At 41.4% G+C, this 22,372-nt stretch overlaps 1 protein-coding gene across 2 annotated transcripts in view; it reads right to left on the minus strand.

The window, feature by feature from the left end:
• The window catches only part of TRPC3 (transient receptor potential cation channel subfamily C member 3), a 47,180-nt gene extending 41,383 nt beyond the window's left edge, over window positions 1-5,797 (minus strand). For both annotated transcript variants that reach the window (XM_075420924.1, XM_075420925.1), the window contains exon 1: window positions 5,176-5,797. In XM_075420924.1, the coding sequence (XP_075277039.1) occupies window positions 5,176-5,402 (227 nt within the window). In that variant the 5' untranslated portion in view covers window positions 5,403-5,797. The remainder of the gene's footprint in view (window positions 1-5,175) is intronic.
• Between the last annotated feature and the right edge of the window lie 16,575 nt (window positions 5,798-22,372).

Consider the following 22,372-nt stretch of genomic DNA (forward strand, 5'->3'; position numbering starts at 1 on the left):
AACTTTTTAGCAGGGCCTGTTGCGATAGGACAAGGGTTAATGGTTTTAAACTAAAAGAGGGTAGATTTCGACTGGATATAAGGACAAAATTTTTTACAATGAGGGTGGTAAAACCCTGGCACAGGTTGCCCAGAGAGGCGGTAGACGCCCCAACCCTGGAAACATTCAAGGTCAGGGCTCTGAGCAACCAAGTCTAGTTGAAGATGTCACGGTCCATGGCAGGGGGGTTGGACTAGATGACCGTTACAGGTCACCCAAACCATTTAACAATTCTATGAAGTCTTCAGCAGATATACACCACGACCTTAAGTAAGTTCAGTCCTAGTACACAGGTTCATAATTACACTACGTGGTATGCAGCAACAAGGTGAGAGGACAGAATTCGGTCCCCTTTTGCTGACATGAAGCAGCAGCTGAGCCCCTCCATTTTTTGCACAACTATTTTTCACATTTCACAGCAGAAAAATGGCCAAGGGGTCTATAAAGCCTCAAGCCTCTGTTTGCTGCTCTGCACAAATAAGAAGGATGGAATTGGAGGAGAGCAATCGTGTTAACAAGTACACTAGTTCCACCATACCTGGACAAACTTCACTTGGCCCTAAGCATGCACCAGTTAGGCAGCTGTTTCGAGAAACTGAAGAGCTTCACTGGCAAGAAAGAACTTCAGAAACTTTCAGGCTGGTACACCAACCTTCAGAATCATGCATCCATCAGTATAAAACAAGTCTTAAGTTACAAGTCTATTTCCTTAGCTATAGTGTTACCATTAACTATTTTCCAGCTTAAGTTTAGTTCATTGCTTCCTACTTAGGCAAACTTTCAATAACTTCAGTGATAGCCATAAATGAACATAACTCAATACAAGATGATCAACAATTAACCAAGATGTGACAGGACCCTAAGTCAGCCCCTTGCTGAGTAACAGGAAAGCAGAACACCTCCATTTCAGCTTTGCAGCAGAACTCTCACATTAGTGAGGCCGTGGCTGCTAAAGGAGTATACCGCCTTTCGAGACCTTTGCCTAATGACAAGTATCACAGCCTTCCAGATACAGCAATGCTATGCACACTCTGAACAATTAACTGGTTCACTACATACCAGGTCATGTCACAAGACACAAAAACCTATCCTACGTCACAACATATTTAAGTTTACCTTAAATATTTTCATCTAAAATGTATGACCTTCAGATGTGCAATAAAAAATACTTTTAAAAGAATTTCCACTAAACAAGCAATGGCCACCTGTCTCTTGTGTTTTGTATGCATTACATTTACTATGACCTTAGACTGCATCTTATTATTGCCTGGACAGTTACTCCTGCATACAAGGCTGGATATTTGAGCAGTACAACAACTGCAAAGAACTAGAGTAAGCATTACAATTCCTCTGCTTCTACCATAGATTATTTCAACTACAGATTTCTGCTCTGTTAGCCTACCCATCCCTTTTCATGTTCAAACTTTCAGAATTGTAGCAGAAGGACAGAAATGTGGGATCTGAGAATTCCTTGTGTTCTGCTGTTCATTGTCTCATCGACAGCAGTTCAGAAGATTTCTAAGCTTGTCTCTATTTTTTAACACTGCAAACTGCATAAGCTATTCTAAAGAAAAAAGAGAGAGGTTGGAGAAGCAAGACATTTCATTTCTTGGCCTTCCCAGATCCATAGAGCCATTTGCTAACATTTGTACTGAAGAACAGGCTGTTATTCTCCCTGAACTATTAAATGCAATAAAAGATGGCACTGATGATTTAGAAGCAGTTTACCCCACTGCTAAACTGCAGTACAACATTAGTGATCTTAATTCTAATCTAGCCCTGAAAAGGAAGTGGAGTCCGGTGATTACAGACAGAGCAGATAAGTACATCACGGAAACACCGATGCACACGCACATTTAAAAGCAACAACACTGGATCAGCCACACAGGAGATGCGGACTGTGCCTCTTGTTCTGCCAAAAGTAACCTCTGAGGTCCCAGTTTTAAAATTAAAGAGTGATAATTGCCTTACTGCTAAAAGTAAGTGCTCAGACATGCACATACATACGAGCAGCATTTTAGCTCATGACTCCCCAGATCTCAAACTAAGCGATCTCAAATGTTTGCTTTGTTACCATCACAGGAAAAGACTGAGTTGTTCCACACAAGGCGGCAGCAGCTCCTGAAGCGGTGCAGGGCCACAGGCACTGTTAGAAGGGCAACCGCTCCAGCCCCACTGCCAAATGAAGGCTTTGCCATTCCTCCAAGCTCTGCGACAGCCGCGTGCCAGAAGAGGCTGCTGATAAATTTGTTTCTTCACCAGTAAAAATAGTGTCACATTCATGTATGTCTGCATGGAAGCCTGCGTGTGTTCCACACAATTTGGGAATCCCTGCACCAAATCTAAAATGTATTAAATGAAAGCTTCCTTCTCCCTTCTGTGAACTACTGCCTGGGCTTTCCAGAAGAGGGAGGCTAACTCAGCTGAACAGCAGAACATAAATCAGGCCAGCTGCAAGATCTGACTCAGGTCTATACTCTCCCACTGTTCTGAAATGACATAATCCATCATCCAAAATGCCCTCATGTCAGCTCACAGAAGTTCTGGCTTCGAACTGGAAAGAATTCGTCAAAAAATTGAACAAAACACAATGAGATATCAGGAGGTGTACACGCACTTAGTTTATTCCTTCCCCTCCCACCCCACAAACTATGCAGAGCTTTTTCCTACCATTACTCTTCACTAACTCCTCAACAGAAAGTACCAACTGTCTGAATTCCTGTGGGAAGAAAAAGGACTGTATTTTGATGGCAAGAATGCATCTGTGTACACACAGAAAAAGGCAAACATTTCACCAGGAAAGAACCAAGTTAACAGGGCTGCAGCAACAAATAATTTTAAAGCCCCTTTTACAATCAGTCCTTTATTTGTGTTCTGTCGTTCCAGTCAGGAAACTAAGCTATGATTTTCAGAGAGACTCAGGAAATCAGGCATCCAACGCCTACCACATATAATTTACAGGTTGTGTCCACATTTTTCCCACTGGGATATATAGTACCTTGTGAAACAAGTATTACATCCAGTCCGCAGTCTTAGTGGGAATCTGAGGCTAATTACTTTTTCCAGTGATATTTGGCACAGGAGGGAGCCAGCTGTACATTGACAGGTACCTTGCACAGGTTACAGCTTTCAGAGCAAAGACATTTCAAATACCAACCAAGTGCATCTTCTTGTGCAAACTACTTCACATCTTCCTGCCTCTTTCCCCTTGCACTGTCTGTCAGTACCGAATATACAGACTACAAATTACTCCAGTCAAGGATTCTCATCCTCACTTTGTGCACCCTAAAGCCTTACATGTGACAAGTTGAGCATGTTATGAGCACACTGACACTTGTATTTATTTCATTAACAAACGCTATGATTTTAGGCATTAGCATCAAACACAAAATATAACTCCAGAAGAAAAAACCCACTGCTAAGCCGAGGATGACCATGGGCATGGAGAAGGGGAAACGGTACTTGTGGGTCTTTTGCTCTATGCCCCATCAGTTCAATACACTAATATTATTTTGATTAATGTCAGTCCTTTTGTCAGTCCACTGGGCAGTGGCTTGCAATCACTGCTGTCACAGACTCCCAGGACAGGATGACAAGAATTATATTCTGTGAAGTTATTCCAACATATGGAGCTCACTCCAGGCTCAAATGCCTATAGCTGTGCAAACCAAACTCCAGCTTCAGCCCCTGGTGGCATAATACCCATTTCTTAAGGCAGGGAATATGCCAACAGTTCTAGGAAGACACTAACCTAAAAGGGATACAGCAGTTTAGGACTCATAGCTTACAATTCATCTGACCTAGCTTCAACTGTTTAAAAACAAAGTGTCCGAGTCTAAACTAATCCTCTAGGCTCTTTTTATGGTGAATGGAGAAAGACAGGCACCTGAAGACAGAAGATAAACGGCTACACTGGCTTGCCCACTGCTATTTCCTCTGTCATCCCATCAACTACAGAGGGAGCCTAGACAAACAGCTTAAGCCAACTAACTTTCAGACAGTTAAAGACCTGCGAAAGGCTCCTTCACTACATTGCTGGGTACAGGGTATTTGTGAAGAATTTCTGCACCGGGATGGTAAAAACCACTCCTGTTTGTGGTTATCCCATTCTAAGCGCTACTCTAATTATTTCTGTGCATTACAGATGTCTCTAGGGTCATTTTAATTAAGGCTTCTTCTATAAATGCTGAAAATGTTATCTTAAAACTCAGAAAAAAAGCGTTTGTCATCTGGTATTGCAAATATTTAACTAAGAACCAAATATTGTCCCGAAAGTATAAAATACTCAAGCAATCCTCAGAGGAAAGCCTATCTAAACCGCAGCATGTTATAAAAATAAGTGAATAATTTATGGACAACCTACATTTTGTAAGTCAGAGAAAAGAAAGTTAACACCCCTATGAGTAAAATCGGATTTATTTCTCTTGTGGTAAGTCTAGTCGTGGTCAGTACTTATATATATAGATAGATATATACGATTGCATCTTAAAAAGCAACAAACTGAAATTCCCAAAGAGAAGATCGAACAGGGTAAGACGCATCTCAAAAACCGAGGCGTTTCCGCAGAGGCGTCCTAGATTTCTGTGGGGAGTCTGGTATTACCACAGCCTAGATTAAAAAAAAAATAACATATATACATATATATAAAAGAGATGCATTAGCGCTGCTAGTCCAAAAGGGTGCGATGGGCTCTCTAAACCTTAACTGGGCCAATAATTAGGCTTTCTCGAGAGCTATGCTAGTAGCCAGGAAAAGAAAAAAAAGAAAGACAGACAGAGAGAGAGGGCGGCAGTCCCTCCTGGCCCGGCGCAGCTGCCCGCCCTCCGCCTCAGGCTGGCGGAGCAGAGCCGAGGGAGCGGCGGGGCCGGTGGCCACCGGGGATCCCCTCAAGGCGCTTTCTCCCCGGGTCCCCGCACCTCAGCCACCGCAGACCGGCGCGTCTCCCCCCTCGCCGCACCGGTGGCTCCCGCCTGCCGCCAGGCCGGGCTGCGCTGCGGTCCCGCCGCGGGGCCCGGGACGGAGCGGGCCGCCCCGCAGCCGGCAGCGCTCCCCGGGGCCGAGCGCCCACAACTTGGGCTCCTCCGGGGAAAGTTGCCGGCCGGCACCCTCTTGACCCACCCCCGGGGCTCGACTTACATGGTGCTGACAAAGGGGGGGGGCGGGTAGTAGCCGTAGGGCTCCCGGAGGGTTTTAACGGCTCTTTGCGGTGGCGGAGGGGGCTCCGGCCCCCCATTGACGCCTCTCCAGCCGCGGCGCCGGCGCTGCTGCTCCTCTTCCTCTGCCCCCTCCTCCTCCTCCTCCTGCTGCTGCGGGGGGAAGGTCACTCTCCCCTGCTCCTTGCTCTTCCTGCTCTTGCTCGACATGGTCGGGGTCCCCTCAGGCGGTGGCGGCGTCGGCGGCTACTCCCGCTCCCGGCCGGCCTCGTCCGGCAGCGTGCGCGGCGGGGATAGAGGCAGGAGGAGGAGGATGAGGAGGCGAGCCCTGCCCGGCGGGGGACAGAGCACCTGGAGAGGTCGAAACCCTCACCATAAAACCACCGCCGCCCCCTCGCCCTCTGCTCCTGCCGCCCGTCAGGAAGGCGGCGCGACGCCCAGCCCGGCAGCGGGAGCCGGGAAGTGCCGGGGAGGCGAGCAAGAGACAGGGCTCCCGGCGGCGGCGGCGGCGGCTCTGCCCCTCTCCTCTCCCTCTCATCATCCCTCGCTAGGACGGCATCGCTGCTGAGGCGCAGGGGGCGAGCCGCGGCGGGCAGGAGCAGCCGCCTACCGCAGCGGGCGCTCCGGAGAGGCGGGGACGCCCCCCCCCGTCTCGGCCCGGGGGAGGGGGCGGTGGCGAGGGGGCGGCGCCGTGGCCACGGGGCCGTCACGAGCGTCCCTCAGCCGCCCCCGGGCCGCCGCCGCCGCTGAGGTGAAACCCGCTCCCGCCGCGCCTGGTGTTCAGGTACCGGCACCGGCGCTGCCGCAGGGAGTCCTGAGGCGGTCCCCGCCGGCGGACGGTCGCTGCAAAGACGGTACCGAGCCCCGGCAGCGGTGCCCGCCGCCGTGCGAGCTCGGAGGGCAGCCCGGGCTGGTTGGCGTGGGGCGGTGGGGCTGCCGCCGGCGAGGCGGTTTGGGCTAACGCTGCCCGAACACGAAAGCGGTGCGCGGCCCGGTCAATCCTCCTAAACCTTATTATTCTGGGAAATAATCCGCCCTACGCTGTAAGCAGCTGAAGTTAACATTTTCAGGTACAAAGAGTCTCTGCTGCCTGGCTTACCGGTGATAAAAGCCAGCGAAGATACCCAAAGCGTTCCAGGCGTCTCTGCCTGAGACTTTGACTGGTTTAATTCTGCTCAGTGCCAAACTGAAAAACAGTGGGAGGATGTTCAGACGCCCACTGCATATAATCAGAGCTAACGGCGCTCCATAGACACCAGTCACAAAGATTCTTGCTATACAGAGATTTATTACTGCTTTTATTATTAGGAGAATTTCGGTGCATTATGCCATAGGGAACATTATTCTATGACAAAACTGCAACCCCATTAAAATATGTGTGTTCTTACACACAGAGTATGCAGAACAGTAGGTACACACAGACCACGTGTGTCTATTTACATGTACAATAAAGCTATTCCTTTACACACTGCTGAGATGCCATTTTTCTCCTACTTGAAACTTTTTGGAAGCATTATGTGGCTGTCAGTATGGATTTGCGTTGAATCTGTATTCAGTAACGCAGGTCCTGCTGAGATTGAAATTCATGGAAGTTTTCCAATTACTTCAGAGCAAGTGGACTTTAAATCCACGTGTGACTGCTTAGATAGACTTCTGTCGTAGAAGTCATATAAGCTGAGCACCATCAAGTAGTCTCTCAGTTTAAAACACCCATTACCTCACACTGTACGCTGTTTCCAGTATCAGCAATGGTTTTGCCTTTGTGGTTTTCCACATGTACAAAATTCATACTCATGCAGCACAGGAAAAGCCAACCAACAGTTTCACAGAGATAATTTACTCAGCTACAGCTTAGCAGAAAGAACTGGGTTTTGTTTTCATCTGTTTAATTAGTTTGCATCTTGACTATTTAGGGAAGTGGTTTTTTTTGTCTTTCATCATATGCAAAACCCCATTGAGCTTCAGTGGAATTACACACATTGTAGAGCAAATTTTGCTCTCTAAGAAACTAGTATATTGTGTAGCTACTGTAACTTTGAAGTACTTGCAGGTATTAATTTAGGACAGTCTAGGTGTCTAACCTAATTAGACATACAGTATCAGTGTTAGATATTTTAGAGCATAGCCATGCAACAATCATAGAATCATAGAATCAGAGGTTGGGAAAGACCTCTAAGAGCATCAAGTCCAGCCATCCACCCAACACCACCACGCCTGCTAAACCATATCCCGAAGTGCCACATCTATATGTTTTTCGAACACCTCCAGGGATGGTGACTCCACCACTTCCCTGGGCAGCCTGTTCCAATGTCTGACCACTCTTTCAGTAAAGAAATCTGTTTGCATCAAACCTTGTATGCTTGCAGGGGCCCTTTGACTTAAAAAATGATACGGCCCATATTATCTTCCTTTTTCACAAAAAATCCTCTGTTATTACAGTGGGTTACAAGAATGGACTTCGAATTGCCTCTAGAATTTCCCTTGAGAACAAAACATAAAAGAACAACTGAAAGTAGATGAGAAATGCTGTTGCTTCCCAAATGCATGCTCAGAGTAAGGCTTCCACATATCGAGGTTTATTTTCTTTTCAGAAATAGATAAAAGAGGGTTTTAATATTGGTTCTTAGTTTTAAGAGTCACATTCTTGCTTTCTCTGTTGCGCTTCCCATCACTAATTGGAATTACATGTTATGCGGGCTGCGTTTTTCATCATTTGAGTATTATTTATATAGTTTGCTGTTTCTATAATGAAAGGTAACAATTACTGTCTATTCAGTTATCCAAGTCCCTGATAATGCTTGATTTGGAAGTCAGCCTTGCAGAAGCCTTCATGATACATCCCTCCATTTTGAGGGGTAAAATTATGATAACTCTCCAAGTAATTACAATACTATATATTACAGTATGTATTTCATGCCATAGAACTTTCACCTAAACTGTTTCTGCAGTTTGCTTCTGAGAATGCTATATGAGACAGTGGCAAAGAAACCCTTATTAAAGTTACGGTATAGCACTATAAGCCCTGTGTAGAAGGGTACTTTTTCTACTACACAATGCTCCTGCAACACAGACTTCTGACTAATCTGATTCCCTTCACTGCCTGTGTTACAGAGGAAATGCAACATTCTTCAGGGAAGTGATCATTCCTTCTTTGCACTGAAGGAAAAAGATAATGTAAGAAAAATTGACCAAATCCTTTTCTCTCTCTCATCACACTGTTACAAAGCCACCAAGCCGAAATACGTGGTTCCTAATGTACATTTAGATTAAGCGCTTCTCTTCATCCTGCCCTTGCTGCTTTACTTGCTTTATGGTCAGTTTTGGCCAGCACTTGCTTGCGTTTGGACTCTGTAGCACAATAATAGCGGAGAGATTTTCCCATTTGTTTATTTGAAGGAGATCCCATCTGAAAAATAGCCAGGATGGCAACAGAAGAATCCATTACAAATCTCAAATGTACTTTGTATGGTTACAGTCTTAAAAAATATTTCGTACTTCCAACTCGATGTGTAGGAAAACAATCTGTCACAATAAAATAATTTATAGAAAATTTACCACAGTCTGAAGTATCAGGCTGCTACCAGAACACAATATCAGAACCGGGATATGAGAATTCTTGTCTGATTAAACTTCAGCCATCACTGCCTTACCTGACAGTAAGAATTTAAAAATCATTGCTGTGTCTTGGTGGTATGGTTGAGGCCCCTGAATGCCATATTCAGACAAATAAAATGCATGAAGCCACACTTTTGAAACACCAGAACAAGAAACCTAATAGTAGTGAAACTGCACCTTCAGAATCCTGAGTGTTCTCAAAAAGGGACTTCTGTTCACCAGTCATTTACACATTTTTGAAAATATTAATAATGTCAATAATGCAAATGTTCCAAAATCTTTATTCTTCTCAAAAATATTTAATGTTATCAAAGTATCAGATAGATGTCAACATAGCCAAACTGCAGAAAGCGAGTGAGAAAGGAAGAGTGGATTTGAAATATCAGGCAGAGCAATACAGGGAACCTTGTGCTGTCTGTAGTTTCAGCCGGTTAAAGACTTTACAGCCAAAGGCTGCCAATCTAGTACATTTTGTGAACACTGACTTGAATTTACAGGGTTTTGAAGTGATGTCATTTTAATTTAGAAAACTGCTTCCTGGAAGTTGCTTGAACAGGAGTAAAATAATGAAAGGGATACTACTGTAAGAACAGAGGCCAGACAGAAAAGCTTGAAAGATTTAGAGCAAATAGTGAAACACAACAGATACGGTATTATATTACTGAAGGTGCTAGATTATTCTTCATGCTCTTGCTTTTTATGACAGGTATTTAATACCACAAGTATTTCATGTTCAAGCTGGAATTGCAGCCAGAACACAATCCCTCATTCTTTTCATTGGACTGGCTTGATCAAGACAGGATGGAGTTAGATTAGAACAGGGTTTTGTTTATAGGGATCGACTACACTTTGGCGGAATTGTTCTGTCCTCCTCAAAATTATGAGGAATACACGATTCAGATTTTAAAATTTCTGTTGGCAGTATTCTTCAGCTGGAAGAGAGTGATCAAATACCAGCTTTTTAAAATTGAAATAAGGTGTCTAAAGAGCGCACAGCAAGAAATTTCCTTGAAATATTGTCAAAAACTTGAGTTCCATATTTCTCTTTCCCATTTTTTCAGCTTCTTCAAGTTAGGCAACTGAATGGAGTAAAGATCTGAAATATGAAAACAGATAGCACAGCTGGCACTCAGTATACAAAAATATCAGGGAATACATTCAGATCCTTAGACTGAACTAGCGTAGCGGTAATACCTTCCAGATCTCTGAGGAGGCATCTAACTGAGTGGCTGTGCAAATCAGTAGGACTGTGACAAGCGATGGGGAAAAAGGTCATTTAATGAATATGCTCTGGGGTTTTCTCTTACCAGAGGTTCTCTGAGGGGTACATTTCAACAGTGATAATCTGAAAATAAGTCTAACCTGTTTGTTGAAAATTGGACTGTTGACACTAAGACCTTCTTGAAACCAAGTGATTCAGATTTAAGAATCAGCAAGATACAAGAAACTTCTAGTAACAATTTGCCTTGCAGAACGACCTTGTATGTCATATGGTTATGCCAAAAGATTATTTTCCTGCTTTATAAAAAAGTAAGAGTATCTTCTCTCAAGAGACAAAACTGTTTTTTATTTGCTTGAAGTGACGGGTGAAGAGAGGCAAAAAGACAGTCGTGGTAATGCTAGAAATAGAATCCAGGTCATGCGGTACACTGAACCCTTCTCCAACGCATGTGTGTACTACTTTCATGAAAATTGGGAAGTTGGTGGGAATAGCAACAGCGTAATGAAAGCAAAATTTGCCTTCTTTGCCTCATACTGGGAATTTGCCTACTTGCCAAGAACCCAGTGTTTTCAAGGACATTTAGCTTCTACATCAAGGACTTCTATGAAAGTCTAAACAGGTTAATCAGCATGAAGAAAAAAGGAGGAGTGATGTGATGTCACTGATCTGTAAGCAGATCTCAACCTCAGAACTAATATTATGGTTTAAGGCTTTTAAATGAGATGAAAAGATAAATTCCTGAGACTCGAGCCTGTAATTTCATGCACGCTGTGCAGCCATTCAGGCCCATGTGAAGTGAGTGGGTATAAAACACTGTCAAATCACCTACTGGAAACCAGGCCCTCAGAGCTGGGTGTTGCAGTTATATTATGTGGTCTACTTTATGATATTAAAAGGCTGCTGAAGTTTCCTGCCAGTAGAACCATTAGACAGATACTAGCTACATTTTGAAGGCCTGCAGTATGTCCATCTAGACAAAATGGACAAATACTTGTTTGGGTTTTTTTTGCATTAAGTGGCAACTGTGTGTATATTTACATATCTGCACCTGTTATTTCCTTTCTTCTAAGGCAAGCCAGATATGTCTTTAAATGAATCAAGTGTCTTTGCACATTTTTGAACAAATCCACGGGGTTCTGAGCCTATGCCAATTAAGTTTTATTCCTCTCTTTTCACTCATACTAGTAGAAATTAGACGTTAACAGAAGCGCTACTAGGAAAGGGACTACAGAATCAATTCCCTTATCTGTATATTACCCCAGGGACTGTATGTAGCTTATAAACTTTAAAAAGTATACTTTCATAAGATTTGCTTCACTTATCATTTATATATAAGGTTGGATTTTCTTCCTTAAAGTAGTTTCTCTGTCCCTGTCTCGTTCAATACTACTTGAAAATGTAAGCATGAATCTTAGCTTATTGCTGGATGCTGGCAACCATGTGATAAGCACATTTATTGTCACACGACAACATCTTCAACAACTCAGTTTTCTTTTTGACAATGCTTCAGGTACGGGTGGAAGAAGGCAGTGCACCCTACTGTCCCCTTGCTGGTTGGTAGAAAAATTTATCGCATGGATGTACTTAACGTTTCAACTAATGAGACTGAGAGTCACAATGGATGTATGGAGTGCAGGGTAACTCTTATTTTAGCAAATTATTTCAGTCCTGTGCAAGTAATTAAGTCTGAATATATTTGGACACAGTTCGATCTTTCTCTAATCAGGGGAGCAGGATTTGAGTCACTGTGGGGATCAGAATAGGGAAAGCAGGACGTAATAAAAATAATAGCAAGAGACAAACAGGTCATGTGATGAATTAAACCAGTTCACAATTGCTTTTAAACCCAGAAACAAGTGTCTTTTTCACACTCTTTTGTGAACTGATATTGTAATCTATTTTAATTTGTGGGCACATTCTCACTTGTGATACCTTAGCAGAAAGAAATTTAAACAGCAGCTTACCATTATAAAAGACAAATTCGAGTGACAAGCATGGCTCCCCAAGGAGGAGAAAATCCTTCGTCGTGGTTTTCACCATTGAAAGCTCTGTTGTCCAGGATGTCTGGTGATTTTGACGATTTTGATTACCTGATGCTGTCATAGTTCACAGCCTAATTTTCTTAAATCGCATCAGAACCCCTGGATAAATACCATCTGGTACTAACTACTTGCCGTACCTCAAAGCATTAAATTCCTCTTGTTGGAAGAGGAGCAAATTCCACAGCACAGAGCGCTGATTGAACAAGTAATCTTTCCTTCCATGGACCGCTGTGGAATAGGTGATAACACTCAATCACAGGTGCTAACTATTTGAGTGACAGGAACTCAGTGGGTCATCCAAAACAGCTTCTTTGCTGTATTGGAGGAATGGGCAACTAAAAGGGGAGGACATTAAATGAAGATCCTGCTAAATAGCATACATCCTTCTACAGAGCCCCCGAGTCATTTGTGGCCAAATGAAAAAATGTTTCAGTATCTGGTATGGCAAAAATCACGTTCCCAGCTTTACAAACTAATTCTGACCCTTGAAATGTTTTGCTGTTCAGTGCACGTTGAATATCACCATTCCAAAATGACCAGGAGATAATATTGGCAACTGGTGGATTGGTCTTAAGCCTCTTGGTAATAAACTTCTTATGAAGAGACCACATCTTATCTCTGGAATAACATGTGCTCAGAGACTTTCATTAGGAATTAATCAGAATCGATAGAAGAGACACAGTGAAGCTGTACACTTGTCTGACTAAAGCAGGCACAAGATGCCCACAGCCTGCTTTTGCATAGCACGCAATGCATTTAACTCGTGCCAAGTTCAAGTGTCCTACAAGGCTGGGGATCCCATACACATATTCTATGTTATGAAATGAAAAAAATTCCTCTATGTACTTTTGTTACAGTTTTCCTGCCTTGTATATAAGAAAAGCTACTTTTCAGAGAAGGGAGCAAGGAAATGCCACAGCTTCCAGCAGCTGAGAGGTACTCAGTGAAAGGAAGAAAGGAAAAAACAAACAGGATGTTTCTGTGAGAAGAGACTATGCTTACTGGTACCAATCTTCAAAGTGACTGAGAGGAAAATGGGAAAGCATGAAAAAAGGGAGACATGACAGTACTTATAACCTATTCCCTGAAGCTGATTTAAAATATAGTGAAGATGTAATATCTTTTGCCATGAAAATTAGAATAACTCTATTGATGTTGGTAACAGGTAGATGTCCCATTCAATTAATATGTGTTTTGGAACAGGAAGATGGTCATAGAGGTGAAAATACTGTGAAAGAACCTCAGCACTGCTTGTCTTCCAGCCGTCCCTGTGGTACCCCAGCATGTGTAACCAGGTGCTGACACAGAGGTATGGAGGGCAGATTTCCAACTTCACTTTCCAGCTCCAGGAAACCAAAAACCTTTAAGTATGTTGTCATTTTTTTGGTGGGTTCAGGTGAACGGAAATGTTAGAGCTACTTTCAGTGGAGTTTGAATTTCATATTTGGCTTTTAGTTAAAACAGTAACCCATGTTCATGAAAAGCTGGAAGAAATTTTCCCAGGGTTTCAGAACACAGCCAAATCCAGCTGGACTGGTACCTCAGACAAATTAAGGAGAAAAAGTAAATCTCAGGAGACCATCATAAGTTGCATTAATTTTTTAAACACTCATGTCCTGGTTTTTAGGAGTAAACAGCTACTACAGTTGCTACGTTACAACTCAGAAAATGAGACCAGAGATGCTTATTAGGCAGAAGAGCAGTAGAAGGCAAACTATTTTGCAGTAACATGACAGACAGACGTAAGGAAATGTGTGTCGCAAAGAAAGCATTTATATGTCTGTAATAGAGGTATTTCCATCTTCCCTGATAGTTTTCATTGCATTACCACAGCTGCTGTGTGGAAACTGCCTGCAACAATGAAGTCTTTGTCTAGGAATACCACACCCTCACACGTCCCCCCCAGCTTCTAGATTAATCTAAGAGAGATTTGATACCAATAGAGAGCTCAAATAAAATTTCATCTTAACAGCATGAGGCAGAGTAAACACCAAAAAATTGGAATGCTGAATATCACAATTAGTCTATAAGCAAAGAGTAATACAAATGGTTTCCTTATCAGATGAAACAGCTGTTGACAGAAATATATGCCTGCCAAGTCAGAGATTTTGGAAAACTAGGAATCTGCGTATTGTGGACTTTGATGTGGTGATCGTGTGAAAGCTATGGAATTCATCTGAAAAGATCCAAAGATTATTCAAGGTCTTGTTAAAAACACATGTGTAAATATACATCCTGGGTGTAAAAACAGCATGTTAAAATACCTACAGAAATATTTTTTAAAATCACAAAAATAAAAATGTGGCCAAAATTGGATTTTGAGATTAATAAAATCTCTTTGACATATGTGATCATCAAAAAAATAACTAACCTGTGGTATTACCAAAAAAAGTCAAGACTCTCTCATGCTGAAACTTTCTATTTTTAAAATGACAGCATAAGCCATCAAAGGGGAACCCTTTAACTTCTCAACAGTTGAGACATTTTCACTTTAAACCAGGCTATTAGCTTTGTTCATTTTTGAACAGTCCATTTTCAGATTTAGATAGTGCTTAACATAATTCAGTGTAATTTCAGCAAACCTTTTAGCAAGAGTTAATCTGTTGTGTAACCCATTCCCTCTGACACTCAGAAGTGGAAAGGGTTGGTTGCACATGAGTATACGACTATCTGACAGAAACGGTGTCTCAGTCATACATGAGTGACAGAAATGTATCTCGACTTCTCTGTTCTTTTTTCTTGACACTTTGTAATGAAGATCCTTGTATCAGATAAAAGACACCCGAAATTACATACATTTGCGTTAGAAAAGGGGAGGGTGAAAATTATTGTGAACACAAGCAAAGTTCTAAAAAGGCCAGCAACGATACACTGACTTGTCCAAAACCAGTGATGTACATACACAGGAGAAAATGAAAAAGATTTCGGGGAGGAGGCAACAGTTTGGTTTGGTCATCTTCAGAGATGACACAGACAAGGTGGTAGATATTGGGATGGAACGGAAGGAAGAAAGCATGAGCATATTGGCATTTTCATCCTTTTCTCCCCGTGACACCCCCACAATTGACACAACACAGCTCATTAGATCATGAAAGGACTGCTAGACACTTTCCTTAACTGTGTCTGCCTGTAGCCCTATTAGATTCCCCATTCTATATATTCCCAGTATATTCTCCATATACTGAGCCAATTAAATAATCAGCATTCCCTTTTGTGCAAACCACAAATAAAATCCAGATAAAAGGTGCTAGGAGGTCCTTGACTTTTGCAGGAACTGAAAGATCCACACGACAAATGGAGATTGTAAACCTGATTCTTCACCCCTTGAAGAAAAATAAGCAGGAAATTTTGCGTACCGAGGCACACAAAGCTTGCTGTTCCCATCTAAGTTCCCTACATATATTCCTTTAGTTTGCCCTTCTTTCCTCTTGCCCCCTGCACTGCCATCCCCACACAACGGAGCAACAACTATTAGCAGTTCTCACTGAGGCATTTGGAGCCAGTTCAGCAGCAAAGCCCTGGCAGAGAATACCTGTCACTGCCAGGCATTCTGTCTGAAACCGGGAGAGAAGATGTCAAGAGAGATGTCACCAGGGCATTTTGGATCAATCCTTGCTGCAATTGACATATTGTTTTACTGGACTTCAGTCAAAGTTGTGATTGTTCTCCTCTGCCCTCTCAGCCACTCTGTGTTTTGTATAAACTTCCCTCTGTGTCCTCGTCCTTTCTCTTCCCCTTGTATTGTATTCTTCTGTTTTCTCCCATGGTCCCTTAGAGCTATCAGATCACTCAGATACTCTCTGCCACACACTGGCAAAAAAAAACCAAAAAAGAGAAGCTCTACTCAAAGTAGCCTAGATAAGAAAATTCTCCATTTTATAGTATTCATTTACCATCTCTTTTCACATATTTCTGTTGAAAGTTTTTTCCTCCTCATTCTTATACAGATATACAGTCACTATCTCATAAAGTCCCCTTTCCCCTGTTGCAGGGCCTTGGAGCACAACAGTATGGAACATACAATATAATCCTAGATTATAAATGCCTACATAAAATGTACCAATCACTATAGTGCTGCTTCTGACCTTACTTTCCAGTCCTCTCCTAATGCTCTGCCTTCTGATATCTGTGCATTGCCCAGAATATAAGATACTCTTGATGTAGGAGGTTGGACCTAACCAACACATCTGAGATGGCTTGACAAATCCTGTTTCCTAAATTATAACCAAGGTGCAAGACAGTGAAAGGAAAAGAAAGGGGAAAACATTGCAAAATATATCCCAGGCCATCAAATAGTAAATGAAATCCTGAAGGAAAACAGCAGAGAACAAGAAAACAAAAATATTATGCCCAGAAAGTGATAAATAAATAAACAGGCAAATTATATCAAAAGAAATAATGAAAATATTTTCCTGTGGTTTCTAGTATCTAACAACGCACCAAGTCCTTTAGCCAACACTTCATTAGCATTTGTTAGGCGTGGGTCAAAACTGCAAAGTATTGAGATCTGAGTTAGAAACTTTTGTCACCTCTGAAATTAAAAGACACTCCCATGCAGCAATAGAGTGTGATTCAAATGAAGGAAATTCAGTGCAGCACTATTGTAATGCTCTGATCGGTGCATGCTGTTTTGCTACACCAAGTAGCTGTTTAATAGAAATATCCTCTGATGCCTATTTAAAATAGTTTAAAATCAAACTGATTTTTTAATACTGACGCGAAATTGTGGGGATTTGTGAATATTGTTGATTTGCCTAGCTGCTGAGTTAGTAGAATAGAAATAGGAGATGTAATGAGAATGAATGTGTGGAGCATTGTACACAAAACCAACTGACAGTTTAAGAGAAACAGACCAAATCAGAGCACGAACATAGCCTTCAGTATTCTTAAAATCGTACATTGAGTCATTCATGCCACTTGATTGCTTTAACATTTGTAACTGTATGGGACAAGAAGTTGACATGGAGAATGGAATGGCTTTTGCACAACGGACTATTCAAATTGGAAAAATGGCCAAGTGCATGACGGGCAATTTGCCTTCTTTAGAAGCATCTTGCATTTGCCAAGCAACGTGGAGAATATTGGACTTGATGGATCATTGGCTTAACAGAGCATGGCAGATTCTATGTTCTTATTAAAACTGACTGGTGGAGGGCATTGTTCCAAACACAAATTTGGTATTAAAAGTAAATGTATACTTCTTCCGAGCTTCCCTATATTAAAAAATTACAAGTTGCCTGATTTCTGTTAAAACTTATTAATTTTATGTAGCCTGATTTTAGTGCTGCACTCTGATTTACAGATGACCTCAGAACAACAATAATTTATTATGAGACTGAATGAGAAGAAAAAGAGCTATTCTGAAATCTAAAAGGGAATAGTGGTGTTGGTGAATTATTTTATATGTCACATTTCTAGCTTGCTTTGCTAGAACAAGATGATGTGAGAGGAGTCTGTTTTTCTAAATTGCCACGTAAAAAAGCAAGTAAGGTGTTAAGATTTGTGTAGCTGAGAAGTGTAGTGGTCTTGTGACACAAGAAGTACTTCTAGGTAAAATGAAGGGAAGACTCTTGGGAAACCAGAGATATAAATCAGTGATCAGTGTCTTTATTATCTTTCAGCAAGTATAATGCCACAAACCTACTTAGCTTACAGCCATAAAACCTCTTATAAAAATTAACCCAAAATTAAGAAACAAAAACCATTTAAACCTTTTTACAGGCAGAGCCAGGGATGAAATGGATAAATATCTCAGAATTACGTCATTCTCCACTGTTGTCTTTGTGGCAGGTCCACACCCTTAGAAAAAGGGCAAGGCAGAACATCTGATGTGGTTGCCTGGCTGCCAGTTAGTGCTACGAAATACTCTCCCTAGGTTTACAGGGACCTGTCTTGAAAGTAGCTAGGTGTTTTACCTGCTTCTCTCTCCTCCTTTGTTGGAAAGCTATTGCAGAACCTCACCTCTTTGTCCACATAACTCATTTTCCATGCCCAGTCCCCTGGTGAAAACCATCATTGTGGTCTAGTGACTACCTGCAGTAACACAGCACCATACAGCTGATTTGTGCATGTCATTTTCTGACCGCACAGGCTACAAGATTATCGCAGTAATACATGCAAAAAGGATTTAAAATCCACGTACCTCCAAGTCATTTACATCATTATTATTAAATTACTTCAGAGCTCAGGTGAACATCCTGTTGTGAGCAGTAATGGGAGCGAAGGAGACTATCACACTGCCTAACTTCTGGTATATAATTTAAGTAATGAATTAAGACACTGTCTTCCTAGCTTCTTTATATATCTCCAAACAGTTACTCTAAATGCCCGCACTAGGGAACGTAACAAGAGCTTTCCAACGTAGCGACCTGTATTTGGTCTCTAAAGTCCGGTGGTGCATTGCAGTCAGGAAGAGGAAGCTCTAAAAGAAATAGTAAATCCTTGCTCTGACAGATGATATAACTTTATATCAGCAACAAAATGGAGATGGGAGAATTGTAGAATTTTGTGAAACACAGAAGTGCTCGGGTCACTGTATTTTAACCTGGATTTCATGTGATGTCATAACTGAACTAATGGAGGTCATTTATAGCTGCCAATACTTACGATTGTGCCTTGGTCCTTTTACTAACAAATCATATTTTAAAACCTTGAAATAGGGACAGAATCAAAGGCAGAACTGAAAGACTGATGCAATTATTTGGGTCCAGAGCTCACTTTCCAAATGCTTGATTTCTCTTCTTAAATACATTTCTGTGGGAACTGGCTGGGCCGCGGGCGGCCTTGATGATCTTGATGGAATAGAGTCATATCTATGAGCTAATTATTTTGTGCACCTGTGATTGAAAAACAGGAGGAAAGGAACGAAGAAACAGGATGGGAAAATCCAACTCCTCGATAAGTGTGAAGGTCGTGTGAATGGACACATGATGACCAATCAGAAGAACAAAGGAGCTACATGCCAAAAGACCCTCACCAATGAGACTCTGGGGGTGGGGGACAAGGGGATATAAAAATGTTATGATTAACCATTAAAGTGTTTCTGCTGCTGCTTCTGCTTGCTTTTGCTTGCTTTGTGACTGCCGTAACTTATTGTGGTGTGCTGCCACACATTTCCAGCCATGTTTTAATTTTTAGCAAGATAAAAAGTAAAAATGTACGTAACTTTTGACTTTTCCGTTGTGCTTTTCTTTTTCTCCTTCTTTAAAAAAAGTATGTAAATGCTTTTTTACATCTATTCTATTCTATTCTATTCTATTCTATTCTATTCTATTCTATTCTATTCTATTCTATTCTATTCTATATGTGCTATATATATAAAAACTTATGCAGAAGTTTTAAAAGAACGTTCCTGTCTAATAGCCTCTGACCTGGTATCAAACATCCTTGTCGGGAAAAGGAGCAATTCAACTTGGTAACTCTTGTTTTTTTGTCAAAAAGTCAGTTCTTTTTTTTTTTTTTTTCAATTGAAACAAAAAAGAAGAATTTACAAACCTGGAGAGAAAGAGGTCATAGGCCATCAAAGTGAAGAAAAAACAGCTACTGCCAGTGGCACCTGAAATTCAGCCATTGGGAAGTCATGCAGAACAGAAGAACAGAAGTTTTGCTTTTCCAGCTTTTTTCCAGAAAGTTTTTCTGTATTTTCACGGGAATATTAGAGGCCTGTTAAGCACTTTGAGACGCCGGCTGTACTAGAATCCATTGCTGGAAGTGGGTTTTTAGATACCAAAAGTGTTACTGTAAGATTTGTTCTGACTCCTATCAGACTTGGGCACTTCCTTGGGAGAAATAAGCAAGGAAAACATAGGCAGAGGATGCGAGGAAGAAGATGAAAAAGAAACATATATCCTAGAGATGGTATATGAGATTACCATCTGCTGACAGAGAAGTCAGGAAAATGCAGATGGCATCTGGTTCAGCATTTGCATCTGAGCAGGGTATCTGTCAGCTTCAGATAAATGAAAGCCTAACAGCATTATGGCAAATCCCAGGATGGAATGTACCAAATTGTTTTCTTAATAGTGAAAGATACAGAAAGGTGTTGGCCAGACCTAGTTAAATCTGATAATAAAAGCAAGCTTCCAATGACCAGTTTGGAAATTTCCTGAAAATTGTGGCTTCATACTATTTCATAAGCTCTCCAAAGGACTTGAATACTATTAAGTGGCAATTATTGCCATCAGACCACTCACATGCTTTTTTTTTTTTTTGTTCCAGTATATGGCTTCCTTCTAATATAAAATCATACAATATATTTGCAAACTAAAACCATTTTCAAACACTTACCCTCTTTTCTGGACATTTAACAACCTCAGTCTAGACTACTAGTTACCATTCTGTTGCTGTTCAGAGCTGCAGAGATAATGTACCTGGATGGCGTTTAGACGAGCAGAAGAAAATTGCCCTGATTCAGATTTCATCTGAACATCACAGCATGCAGAGCCACTCCAATGACTTTAGTTTCAAAATGCCGTTTTTTATTAAGAAAGTGCTTCTGTCCTCAGTGTTTACATAAGATAAACAAGAGTTTATAGGGAGAACAAACCACAGCTTTGCTTAATTGCGAGACCATTGTTTATGATGTACAAGATTTAATCTCACTTCAAATGCTAACGAGTTATGTTTGAGTCTTGTCTGGAGATATCTGGAGCAGGAAATCTGTTGTAAAGCCTATTAAAAATCTCTTTCTGCACAAAACTGGTTCCTGTGTACTTGCCTGTTGCAGGTCATGCGTACTGAAAGGGATTACACCTGCGTTTGCTGATGACTGAATTCAAAGTAAAATGTTTTGTTAAATATGGAGTGACTGAAACAAATAGTGACTTTCTCATACTCTCATTTCAGGAACTAAATTCCTTACTTTTTTTTTTTTTCCTCTTCTGCTTTTTTATTTTTTTGCACAAAAGATCATTTTAGATTCCATTTTTCGTTCTACCTAAACTCTTACCAGATCCCAAGTACAGAGATACTTCTCCTTTGAATTCAAAGCTTGCAGGGTTTAGCTTCCTTCATCCCGGTAACACCTCACTCAGCCAAAGAAAGAGCTTCACTTGCGAGGAGTGACATGAACATGATGCGTGGGCATTGCTTAGCAAGGCCCGTGAGCAACGCACAAAAAGGAAACCTGAGTATATCCAATTTTGTGCTTCTTAAAAGAATTCTCATTTTAGGTCTCTCAACATTGTGCAAGTGTTCACTTGGGAATGGTCATATTGCCATACAGACAGATGTTTAATGCTTACAGAGTGCTTTATTTTTTCAAAGCGCTTAAAAACCATAAAAAATTGCTATAGTGTACCCACTACTCAACATGTGAAGCAAAATGTAAGTTCACAACAAGTTTAGGGCCAGATCGTCTGCTCCACGGCAAAAAAAAGGCTTGAAATTGCTTTCAACAGCAGTCATATCTGGCAGAGAAGACACTGAAAAGGCATAAGCTGTCATAAATAACAACTTCCCTCTCATAGGATGTACAAGATATTGGGAGAGGTGGAAAACGATGAGCAAAGTAGTAGCTTTTCACACTGATGACATCTTGGGCACAAACTTAAATCATTTCTGAAAACCCTGATGGTGAAAGTGAAGAGAAGAAAGAAGATTGTGGGCAATGTGCCAAGGCAGTTGAATGAAGATGTTGCTTCTCAAATTGTCTGGCCTGATGCCTTCTGCTTTCTGAATGTGTTTCTTTGGAGCATGTAGGTAAAGAGAGTTACATCTCTTGATGCTTCATATGGCTGCAAACACTTTTCATCTTACAGAACACAGTTAAGCCTAAGGTTTACTACAGCTTTCAGGTTGCTGGAATTTATGAGAAGCTTGCCCTCCTCTGTGCAGTTCTGTGCGGACAGGGAATATGAGGTCTCAAGGGCTTTCTTTTTTAATAGAATGAAAACATTAGTTTTATGAGCTTTTAAGTGGAGCATTGGCAAAAGGCAAAAAAATATTAGTTGATATAAAATACGCATATGTCTCTATCTCTGCATGAGAAATTAAATTCCTTTCATTTATTATCAAGGATAAAAAATAACTTTGACAGACATACATTTAAAATCAGGGCAGGCTGGGGATAAGGAAAATAAAACATCCTGTATGAGAGCTGATTTCAAACAATCAAAATGTTCATTTCTCATTGATTCACAGCTCAGAAAAATATAGCTGGGTCATTGCCCAGCTCATTTTGCCCTGCATTTGGATTGGCCATCTTGTTGCTCTATTAACAGCCACGGCTTTATTCCAGGGAATGCTTCTGGGAATATGTTTTTGTATTGTGATTGCAATAACAGTAAATACAACTGGTGTTT

This window comes from Opisthocomus hoazin, chromosome 5, assembly GCF_030867145.1.
Source record: "Opisthocomus hoazin isolate bOpiHoa1 chromosome 5, bOpiHoa1.hap1, whole genome shotgun sequence".
Lineage (NCBI taxonomy): Eukaryota > Metazoa > Chordata > Aves > Opisthocomiformes > Opisthocomidae > Opisthocomus > Opisthocomus hoazin.